The sequence below is a fragment of the Pelecanus crispus genome, chromosome 1, assembly GCF_030463565.1.
Source record: "Pelecanus crispus isolate bPelCri1 chromosome 1, bPelCri1.pri, whole genome shotgun sequence".
Classification (NCBI taxonomy): domain Eukaryota; kingdom Metazoa; phylum Chordata; class Aves; order Pelecaniformes; family Pelecanidae; genus Pelecanus; species Pelecanus crispus.
In genome coordinates this window covers 214,561,944-214,574,197 of record NC_134643.1, presented here as the reverse complement: position 1 = coordinate 214,574,197, position 12,254 = coordinate 214,561,944, and the positions used below count along the sequence as shown (strand labels likewise).

The 12,254-nt window shown below is 39.2% G+C and overlaps 1 protein-coding gene across 1 annotated transcript; it reads right to left on the bottom strand.

The window, feature by feature from the left end:
* Positions 1–1,030: 1,030 nt before the first annotated feature.
* On the bottom strand, positions 1,031–11,950 carry FAM76B (family with sequence similarity 76 member B). The gene is made up of 10 exons (XM_075727988.1): positions 11,846–11,950; positions 11,492–11,556; positions 11,096–11,150; positions 9,430–9,585; positions 8,260–8,456; positions 6,215–6,262; positions 5,937–6,017; positions 5,117–5,252; positions 2,475–2,576; positions 1,031–1,822 (listed from the first exon to the last, which is right to left on the bottom strand). Exons 1-10 carry the CDS (start codon positions 11,948–11,950, stop codon positions 1,733–1,735), a joined length of 1,035 nt encoding a protein of 344 aa, XP_075584103.1. The 3' UTR covers positions 1,031–1,732.
* Positions 11,951–12,254: the final 304 nt, after the last annotated feature.

Below are 12,254 nucleotides of genomic sequence, written 5' to 3'. Positions count from 1 at the left end.
TAGTTTAACAAGTTTAAAGATGCCCATTTATAAACATACAAAGTTGATTTTAGGGTATAAAAATACACGTATACCATATGAAACAAGATAACTCGATTTTTTCAAATTATTCCGTAGTCTGTCACTGCTGGAACTTGTTTCAACTACTGAAAAGGTGTTCATAGTTCAGTACATGGGTGGACAGCCAAGGAACTTTAGATTCTAGTTCTTCAATTAAAAGGTGTGTAGCTTATTCTACACTATTACGTTTACCGAAATACAGGCAGTTACCCTGTTACCAATCAGTACCCAGAGCTGAACTAAACCTTTACTTACATAAGTCTACTTCACTTCATGCTGATTCGTAACTCACCTTCCTGAACAGAGCCCTTGGGTTATACTAAATAACGTTTAATAGAAATTTCTGAATATGACTAATGTCCATTAGGAGCAGAGTTAAACTTAAACTGATGTAATTTAGAATCAAAATCTACCCAAAACATTAAAACAACCCACCCTTTGACACCACATACACTCCCTTAATTAATTTCAAGACCATTAGTTTTGACTACTCTTTTCTCATTGTGTATATTTACTGGGGGATGAGAATCTTGCAATTCATTAAGAAGAATCGCCGTAAGTTATAACTAAGTACATTAAATCAGACAATGGGGAATAATCTTTTTTAAAACTTTGAGCGTGTATCACTAATTAAGGATGTAACATTAGGAGTACAATGTCTGCTACGGAATTAAAATTAGCACTGTGCCAAATGAGGAAAAATATATAAACAAATCACTAAACTCCAGTGTGGCAAAAAACATTTTGTTTTTTGTTCAGGAAGTGTTTGGCATGAGCAGCACTAACAAAATTCTACACCTCACAGACACAAGCTACAAAGGTTATCTAAAGCCAGTACTCACTGTCCATCAATTAGCTAGCTCTTAATGCTGCTTCAAGCACTGCACTAGCCACTTTGATCTTTGTTTCAGATTCCTCTGTACACACATTTATATTTACATAAAACATTTATTAAACATGATTTTAAAACATAAAAACCTTATGTACAAAATACCAACATTCCTATAAATAAACAGTTGGAGAAAGGCACTTGCAAGAAAAATCTACAGTAAATCTTACAAAAACCACACTGCCTCTGTTACTGTACAATAGATAATCTTTCAGTAAATCCCTATCACAAGAATGTAAAACACTAATTACTTGTTATAACTAAGAATATAACCGTTACAGTTTTATTTACACATACATATATGCCTTTTTTTAGTTTCACTTGAGAGCACCATGATTTCCATTCTAAATTTATATTTTGATACAAAGTAAAAGAACAGTTGCCAGAAATCAGTGTTCGGTGTCACTGCAGATTCATAAACTTTTGGCTGACATCAGTGTCATTTAAAAGACTCAGTTGCTGCTTTGTAAAAAGTATACCTAGTTTGTTATTGCATGTTGTCCTTTCAGAGAGAGCACTGCTATGTTCTCTATGCAATTGTTTAATACTATTGCTGGCAAAAAGTTTCCAATATCAAAAAAATAAAAACATTCTTCAAGCCAGTTGAAGTATTTCATCTGAACAGTAACTAAAAAAAGCTGCATATTAATTATAAAAACGTGTAGGAAACATGCCAACTAATCTGGTGTGCAAAAATATTTTTTTCACTACACAGGATTTTAAGGGCTTCCCAGAATTACTGAAATTTACATTGAGTAGCAAACCCCATGAATAACCAGTTCCTCAAGGAGATGTTAGTATACCCCCACTTTTATCAAACTTTTTACCCTTTGACAATGCTGCAACCTGTTTGAGCAGTTCTCTGTTTTTGGCCTGCAATACAGATAAAAAAGTTTTATGAATTACTGCAATGTCTCAGTAGTGTCATGCACTAATTTCCCATTGCATTTATGAAACAAATTCTCAAAATGTACATGCTGAGAATATTCAAAGGAGATAACGGTCACTTTTCAAAGATTTGTATATGCTTTTTGATATGCATATTCCATCTTTAACAGAAAAGGTAACCACATTTCCTGTATTGCAAAATTTAGCATCTGAGGTATTGCACTGAGTATTCAGTCTGTGATTTACAAGGCAACTAATTCAGGCCTTCTTCCTGATAAAGTATGCTTTAACAAGAGACATTTAACTGTCAATTGTTTTAATGCCGAGCCCTTAAATCAGATCAATAGCACACTGACAACTAATTAAATATCAGAGAACAGACACAAAAAATAACATAATCTTTGAGAAAGCATATGAGGTAAGCCTCTATCTCTTAAAGTTAGAAAGCAATTCTTACAGTGAGTTTAATTCATTTGGAGATTGTCTGTTGACTGCAGAACTGCTGTACAATGCATCTGAAGTTAAATGTGGTAATGACTATGCAAGAACTTAGTGCTACTTCATTGCTGTGAGTGAACAGCCTGAATACATAATGCCATCTGAAGTACTTCTCAAGTATTGATAAACAATTACTCACCTGCAACTGTTCCACAGTTTCCTTGTGAGCTTTCTCCATACTGTTCATCTTTGTCCTCAAGTTAGACTCCTGGTACTGGAAGTCTGCCTTCAGTTCTGTCAACTGAAAACACAAATTCTATGAAGATTCCTTGGACTGCTACAGTCTATCTCTTCTAATCGATCCGTGAAATCTTTATGGAAGCCTCAGGAATCTCAGGAAACTGTATTTGTGAACTACTAACAGTTTGTTGTATATGGACCCAGAAGTTTTAGCAACCACTTCTTTAAAAAGCTCAGCTCCTTAAAGCATCCCAGATTCACCCGGCTATTTTGGACCTCTCTGGTCGATTTGGATTTATCAGGAAATGAAGCCTCTTTGCTAGCAAAGAAGCCTGAGATAACAAACCTGAGCATACATTCCTAAAATGACTACGAAGACTGCTGTTACCAACCTTAGCATGTGTCAAATCACATGTAGTGAAACAAGGTATTCAATAGAATTGTCAATCAAATGGTCCTAAACAAAGTGCAGGCATCTTGATACAAGTATATATACACCTCACTGTACACAGACTGCTGCTCAAGGTATGTACTTACAGCTGAGGTAAATTCCAGGGGAGCCAGTACAAAACCACATACCACAAAGTAAGTATCAAAAAAACTAGTGGTAGTACTGCACCATAGTAAAGTATGCAACTAGGCGAGCAAACACACTACCTGTGAACATTCAGCAAATTGTGGTCCCTTCCTAAAGATCAAGTCTCAGGGCCCCACAGTAATGTCTTGGTGTCTCACCAAGATTTTTGTCCAGAAAGCAAAACAAGGCGAGTACTACAAACAATATACACTGGTAACGACATGGCTGAGACCTTCACTCATAACAAAAAATGATGAACGAGGATTGTCTGTAAAGCCAGTGTACTGAGGTGTTTTCATTGCCATACATTACACATTTCAGAGGTTTTTCTTTTGGAGCGCTCCAAACTGTTCAAATGCTGTCCCTACACAAATCTTGGGACAAGATCTTAACATGAGTCTCCCACAGGTTTGGCTCAGGCTTTTATCCCAGTACATGTGTTTACATTTACTATCTCACAGTCGGAAAAAAACTGCCGTGCATTCATTTGTTGAAAATTTTTCAGCTATGCAAACATCGTACGATGTGTTCAGCTTTCCTCCCTCCCACAGCAGCTGAAGAAAGCAAGTGACATTCCGAAAGTGAGTATATCATGCCTGAAGGGGTCTTTAAGTTCAAGCTTAACTCTGAGGTGAAATAAATTGTTTTATCAGTGGGGATATTAAAATTATTAGATGCTCGCCCTATGGAAACAGCACAAAACAGGTTACTGTGGTGGTTACGCAGAAGTAGGCGACACTTCCTTACCGAACCCTTTTGTTAGCTTTGCCCAGTAGATCAAATATAAAAAGAGGTAAGAGAATTTCATACTGACTCATGATCTTCTACTGGCTTTATAAGAGAGAGATCAGGGCCTTAATGTCTGTCCTTTGAAGAAAATACCTAAAGAGAATCCATGACAGACTGTTCAGCTCTTTCACATTAACCGCTTAAAGGCTTGAAATAGCAAGTACTTCCAACATCAGGTGTATTATAACAGTGATATAAATGAAAAAAAGGTTCAATATCCTTTCCACAACACATTTAAGTGTAGAAATGAAGATACTGAACTATGGTTTAAAAGTGGAAGCATTTTCCTTTCAAGCTCAATAAGCCTTTCTTAACCATCAATGTTTTGATAGGCCACCATGCATCTATAATAAAAATTTTACTTGAATATACAGTGAATTTATTCTTAATACAATTCCATAACCTACTCAATCCTGAACAGACATTCCAGAGCCACTGTTACAGACAGTGTCTTAAAAGCATCTAGTTAATCAGATGGCAGAGAAATAAGCTCTAATAAAGGCAGAGCAAAGTATGTATTTGTAATTCTCTTTTCTTGTTAGCCATTAGGTTGTTTGAAGGCTGAATCTCTTGTACGAGTTTCATTGCAGTCATTTGGGCTTGACAATTTCGCTTAACTTTCATTGATTGCCAGACATCTAATCCAAGCTTTTCTTCTAGTCTCTGACTACCCACAAAGACTTGATAACCTACACTACACATGCGCTACCAATCTTTTAAAATCAAAACGCTTACTTTGCATACACTGTACATGTGAATTTGGACACCAACTCATTAATTCTGGCTACAGTTGCTTTAGTTTAAAACTAAACAAAAACTACGCTAAGATCAGAACGGTTACTACTCTTAATCCTTCTCTTATCTTGTGTACATCAGCCTATGTAGGTATCTGGGATCTTTGCCATGACTCAGTTTAGAATATGTAGAACATACAAAACACTGTCTGGCATTTTATCCCTCACCTGTGGCATGCAGCCTGTATATCAGTGAACCAGATGGCTAGCTTCTAGATGGCTGAAGTGAGGTAAGATTAATTCCTCTTTGACTTAGAGCCAAAATACATTCACGATACAGAAGTCCCAAACTTGTCCTTTAAATGGTAAGATCTGATTAGTTGCTGTATTAAAAAAAATGGTATCTGATTTTTGTTTTATCTCACCATTCTGACCTTGTTAGGAGTCTACAAAATAGAAAACAAAATTATGAAGTTCTTATTAAGCAGGTGCAACTTTTACCTTTTTATCTTTTTCTAAAATAGTCTGGTCTCTTTGCTGCAGAAGACGTTTAAGTGACATTACTTCTTCTTTCAGCTGACTTATGAGGACAAAGTTGTCAGTTCCTCCACTGTCTGCTGACTGATTTATAGAGCTACTAAAAATAAAAAACAATAGTTACTTACGACATCAATAGAAAAAAACAGTACTTTTTAAAAATTTCAAATTGGATAATTAATAATTCCACAAACATCCTTAAGGACTAATGCAAAAAAAGTATGTACCTGACAGAAATGGATGCAACTGGCAAATTACCTTACTAATGGCACACATTACATACACCTGCAGAAATATAATTAAATATTAGCTTTGAGGGGGACAAATACCTTTTGACTGAAGCAGCCACTTTTACTTTTATTCCAACTGTTTGGCCAGAGACAGAATAAAGATTCAGTCTCACACATTAAGGTCCAAAAGACTTCTCTAGGTACTACATCAGCTTAAAGCAGCAGGTCCAACCCTGCATCTAATCCACAAAACACTGATGTCAGGGAATAGCCTTTCGTTGAGAACTGTTGCCTTGTACATAAACTTTATTTAATTTTACCCCAAACAGCTCAGAAGCAGGAAAACAGTGCCAGTTTTCTGCTAATAAAGTCATTTAGTTGACTGACAGCACTCAGATGCCACCCAATAATCTGTCTGTCTGCACAACAGTTTCACCTCCCTCATTCTTCAGACAAAAAAAACCAACCAACCAACCAAAAAAAAGCATCAACTGGCCACAAATCAGTGCTCTATTTGATTGAAATGGCTCAGCTTTACAAAAATGTAACTTTACCTATCTCCATTTGATGGCTTGGATTCCAGTTTGGGTTTTTTCTTTGGAGTTTCATTCTGAATAGCTGCAGAGGATTTATGGCTGAAATCAAACAAAATGTAAACCTAAAGCCTCATACTATATAACTCTCTAATATCACCATTTGGTACATGTAAAATAACTAACTCATGCTCCTAGCTGGAATGCTAGAGACTAGCCAAAAATGCAAGGAAAAGAAGTCCTTTAAATGAAAACTGCAAGATAAATTAAAAGAAATTAATAAATAATATCATATTTACCTCTGTTTCCATAGTCCCTGATCTTGTTCTGGACTCAGACTGCTGATTCTGAAATATGTGAAATGTACTTGGTAACTGACCAAACATGCCATTATTTCTAAGTTTAGGTAAATGGTATCTGTACTTGAGAAAAATTCCCTCCCCCCTTTTTTTTAAAAATAAAGTTAACAATTATGAAGTTTCAGCTGGACAGTTGTATGACCTGTCATATTCCTGACCACTCTTTACTGTGTCAGGATGCTATAAAAGTATTTCTTGGCTAAATGTTTACACTGTTGTAAGACACAGGGGTAGACTTCAAGACTGATGGCTAAACCTTTTTGCTGGTACCTCCCAGTTTTTGTGAACTTTATATTGCTAATCTTGTACTCAGCAAGCTGGTCTAAAGGAGCATTCCTAGGATTCCCATACTGCCATGTGAACATTGTCTGAAGTGGTGCTTATGTAGTGGCATAAGAGCAAAGTTAAGTTTTGGATCCCTGAAAATAACTGCTTCACAGGTCTGAACATTTGTTTTCAATAATTTCAAAAGCAACTAATAAACACCTTTGATATAGGAACAGTAGAACGTAGAAGACTGCACTGAGTGAAATAGTTGAATGAATCTGTATTTCTACCTCATTGTCTCTATTGTCTCATCTTAGCAATAACTGAAATGGACAGGGAAAGAGTCGTATTTATTGGACCAGAAGCAATGGACCCATGGCAGCCTATAGAAAAAAATGCCAAACCAGGAACATTGTGATATGTATAGAGATATGCTTACTTTCATAACTCTTGAGTATATTAGAAGCTCTATTCTGTAGGAAAGAGCTAACTTTTTTGTATTTAATCCTTATTATATCTCTGCCACATATATTAAAATAGATTTAGCTTGTTGTAACTTGATTTTCAGCAGAGATTTGAGAGAACAGGCACAGTACAATGACTCTCTGCATGACAAGAATGATTTTCTTCTTCAAATTCCTAAAAAAACCCAAATCTTTTTTAAAGTGAAAGTATGTATGGAGTATTCTCCTCATTCCCAGTATCATTCCAGCTTATTTTATTTCTATCTTTAAGTCACACTTAGGCAAGTTTCAGTCAAAATGGAAAATTGTAAGCACTGGAGAAACGAAGCTTAGTATGAAAGTGTTTGTGTGTCTGGGCTCAGGGTCATTACCATTGTAGCACTATCCAACACAAAAATAAAAATAATGTAAGTAGTGCGAATGTTACGCTGCCATAAGCCTACCGATGAAAATAAGAATTACAACTACTATTACACTAGCATAAAAACCAAATCAGTCCCAGGATTTATAACTAGATAAACTAGTATGTACATTAAAGTTGGTATCCTGCTTAATCCATGGCCAGAGATGGCATGCTGAGAAAAGTTGCAGAAGACAGGACAAAACTGTGTGAAATGTTATCAGACTGCCAGTACCTGAACTGACAGTGTTATTTTCCTACGTCTGTATGACAGCCACTCACAAACTGCGTATTCCATCAGGACTGGAGTATAAAAAACTAGCGAAGAGATACAAACTGGTTCTAGAGAGCAATCCCACACTGTTGCTTCCGCTTCTCCACTTAACTGCAAGTATGTGCACACAAACAACTCAGGATGAAGTAAGTTAGGGTGAGGATTCTGAGCGAAGTAGCTGTTCTGTGCTCACTGCTAATAAACACCTTTTAACCCATGGTAAATGCAGGTAAAATAACAGTTATTACACAGCAGTTACTGCTTAAAAAGCCAAATTCAAGTTTATCCCTAAGCAACTTGTTCTGTAGCTGTTCTGTGGGTTTCTTTTCCAGACTTACTACCAATTTTAACATCAACTAGTTTGATGATCACCAAGAACAACTGCTTTTTGCCAACCTCCCTTCATCCCAACTGTAAGAACACAAGGATTTTGACAGACCGTGGAAGAACAACATTCTGCTACCGCTTTGATGCCATATTTTAAATGGCATTTCTTATTTCCTTTGATTTTATCTCAGTACTAACAGAATACAGAAGAGTTAGAAGTACCAACAGCTACTTCAATTTTTGACATACTTACTTATGATGACTGCTGCTGTGACGATGATGATGGTGGTGATGGTGGTGGTGTTTTGAATGATGCTGGTCTTTCTCAGCAAGAGATGAAGATGAGGAGTTAGAATGTGAAGATCCCAGGCTCTTCCTCTGTTCTTTTGTCTTCTGTAGCACTCTCTTGTAGGACAGTGTGCAGAGCCAACACAACAACTTTCCATCAACCTTTTGGGAAATAATTCATAGCAGGATTTTTTTTCCAAGTATACTTGCACTAGAAAGATGTATTTCAATATTTGCAAGAAAAATCTGTTTCACTTCATCTGTTATCTTTGGGAAAAATCCAAACATCTCTTTGGTATGAAAGAGCACTACTGTATCTCTAACGTATGCATGTTATTCTTTTAGTAAAGCCAATCTTATTCCATTTCTTTTGTCATTTAAAGTTACGCTAGAAAGTGGTCTTAGCAAATGTTGGATTCGCTCTATATCACAGAAGTGACAATGACTTTTTAAAGGGACAAATCATTTTTAGTTTAGACACCATGTACCCTCTCTCAACCCATTGTATTCCAGGCAGAATCAAGATGTCCAGCCAATGTGTTACTTGTACCCAGTAAATTCTTCTGTAAAAACAGCATTATTCTTGGGTTCAGGCAAGAAGCTTTTGAGGTAATTTCCTCAGCACCTTCTGGAATGAGAAAGTGGCACTCACCAAAGCTATTTAAGAAAACAGAACACAAAGGGCTGCTCAGAGCAGTCTACCTCTCTGGTGCTGTATTTTAAGGCAAGGCAGGCAAATGAGAAGAGGTAAAGTGACAGATTCAACTTACGGACATACATAAGATCCAATGGATGGGAAAATAAAAATTAAAAAATAAAAAAAAAATAAAAAATAAATAAAAATCAAAGCACCAGGAACTATTCAGCTGCTTAACCTCTGTTCCCCAGCTATGGCTGTCAGTTTATGCTTAAGCTTATTTTGAAAAAGAGTGACTTAATTTAAAGTAAGTTAGCTCAGCAGCTAATGTAACAATTGCAAGTTGCGAAATTTAATTCAAATATTGTAAAGTACAGCACAGCAACTTTAACCTAACATTAGTGAACTTAAAATACATTCCTGTTAATCTTTCCCTTACGAAGGAGGAACGCTGTCTGTTGTCAGCCTAAGCCATGACAGCTGTGGAACAAACCCTACCTTCCTTCTTCCCTCCTCTTTTCGATCAAAAGCACACTGCTGTTTGCACTGTTCACATGTCTGAGGTGGGCCGTACTTCTTCTCCGAGTTGGTGCAACGCTGACATTTTGTGCCAATAAATGCTGCAATAATGTTACAATACTGACAAGGCTTGGGCTGAAAAACAGGTAAGTTGGACTGAAGTTAATACATTTACAGTTTCTGTGATGAACGTGGGTATCTCAAATCACACAATGATGCTTCTAAACTACTTCAGGCTTCATATAACCTAACTTAAAGAATCTTTTTCCTACCACTTCTACCTTCAGTACTAAACTTTTCCCCAAAAATGATGCTCCTTCAATGGTCAAAAACAGTCTGGACTTCCCATGAAAACCCAGGTACATATTCAACGAAAGAAACACACACAGTGTGACACAAATGTAGAGGTGTCTGAAACACACCTGTACCCTGCCTCTTTTTTATTTTTTTAAATATGATGACATTTTCTCTCTGTTTTACTACATTACTAAAGAAATTACTTAAAAAAACTTCAGAAGAAGAGTAATCAAGTAATTTTTCAGACTGGAAGTTTCTGAAAACATCCCTCTCCCTTGCACTACTCAGGAATTTGATAACCCTACAGCTCCAAGATTAGTATCCTGATCCCTGCAATTCTGCAGGAAACTTAAAAAACCCAACCAAACAGACAACAACTTCAGTTACCATCAGGTCAGGTTATCAACTTTGATATCATACACTCAACTAGAATAATATGCTGCTGGAAGATAAAATTGCTGTCAATTTTCATAGGTAAGAAATGGCTGATGGTCTTCACTGCAAGTTCCTTTTTTGATGAACTACTGATAAAAAACATTATTGGATCTGTCTTGCACTTAATTTTGCTACATTTTAAGGTTTTGAAAGAATGTTCTTGGTTCAGTTTACATTTACGTTCACAAAATGCCTGACTACATACCAACAGCTGTTCCGTTTCTCAAATAAGCTGAATTTCATCTAATATGGTTTATGTTAAGTATACTGAAGTTATGCACTTTTGTTTCATAACAAGATTATCTTGATACCTTCTATAAACTAGTATCTGCAGGGCACTCAGATACAGTGTGTGTATTCATACGTTAAAAAAATAATTTTTCTAATAGAATGGAAGCTGAAATTCAAGATGAGAAAACGCAAAGTAACATGCATACAGCTAATACTCATAATATCACTTCTACTTAATAGCTTAACACAATTAACATGCATTTAAAAATTTTAAGACTTCCATGATATAAAGTATGTAGTATTACTAGATTTTTACATTTACCACACATTAAAAACACAAACAGCTAACGGTCTTTCTGGCATCAAGTCTGCATTTATGAGAATATGCAAAGGATTACTTTACATGCATAAAGTGAAATAACATTGTTTTTACTATGAATAGCTATATTGCAGTTATTCGTAACCGTGAAGCTACTTATAACCACAATGGATTTCAATTTGAAAAAAGAAACCGTAAGCCACAAAGGAAATCAAGAGCTGGCAGTAATTTTCATTACCTTTCTGAAAGATAATCTTCCACCGCCCCCGCCCCAAAAGAAAATAGGAAGTTTAGTTGCAAGAGAACTTCCTTTAAAACGTGAATGAACTTAACGCCAATATTTAGAACTAAGAGCCTACTCACCGTTCCAAACTGCTTCACGTTTTGGGCACATTTCTTGCATATCGTATTAGTTTTGCTAAAGACAAAATTGCATAATGTTGAATTCAGCAACAAGCACACACCTTGAAACTCTTTCCCATGCAATTACTGGAAAACACACATGCAAACACACGCTGTAGTAAGCAGCCAGCGGTAAGCGAACAAATCTAACGCTGTGCTGCGTTTATGCGACAGACTCGTGTCGCTAGCGCAGGCAGGCAGGTTACTTTACTGCGGTTCTGCCCTCGCTAGCATCGCCACCGGTGCGAATTTCTGCCCTTACAGACGGTCATGCCGGTGGAGCAGCTGTTCCTTCTGCAGGTCCACCGACCGCCTGCGGCAGGACTTCGCTCAGCTGGTCACGAAACCCTCCCGTACCTCTCCTGCTGGAACTCCGACCGGCAGTAAGTGCATTTCACGATGGGGTGGGCGATCCGGCACTCCTGAGGAGAGAAGAGAGGCGTTACTCCCCGCCGCCACAGCCACGAAACCCTCGAACCGGCCCCGGCGCGGCCGGCACCCCGCCGGGCGCCGCCTGAGGGGCGTCCCGCCGGGCTGGCGGCTGCCTCCCCGCGCCGGGGCCGGCGCCGCCACCCTCCTCCTCCTCCTCCTCCTCCTCCGCGGGAAGGCAGGGCTGCCGCAGCCCCGGCCCCGGCCCCGGCCCCGGCGCGGGGGGCCCGTCCTGGCGAGCGCTGCCCCGCGCCTCCGCCCGCCGCCTCCGCGCCGTCGCACCTTGCACAGCTGCTGGCCCTGGGAGAGCTCCTCGAAGGGGTAGCGCTGGTTGCACTTGGTGCAGGCATAAAGAGCCGGGGCGGCCGCCGCGGCCGCCGCCGCCATCCGCGCCGCGGCCGGCGGGGCGGACACGGGCGGCCGAGGGAGGGGAAGAGGGAGGTGCCGGGGCGAGGGCCGGAGCGGCCGCCTGGGCCGCCGCCGAGGAGCCGCCCCCCCCCCTGCGGCCGCCGCCGCCGCCCTAGGCCCCGCGCAGAGCCCGCGCCGCCCAGCCGCGTCCCCCTTGTGTCGGTGTCGGCATCGGCGTCACCCCGCGCCCCCCGCCCTTCCCTCCGCCCCGGGCTCGGGCTCCGGCGGCAGCCAATCACCGCCTCGCGCCAAACCTGCCTTCAAAACTCGCCGCCCAATCGCC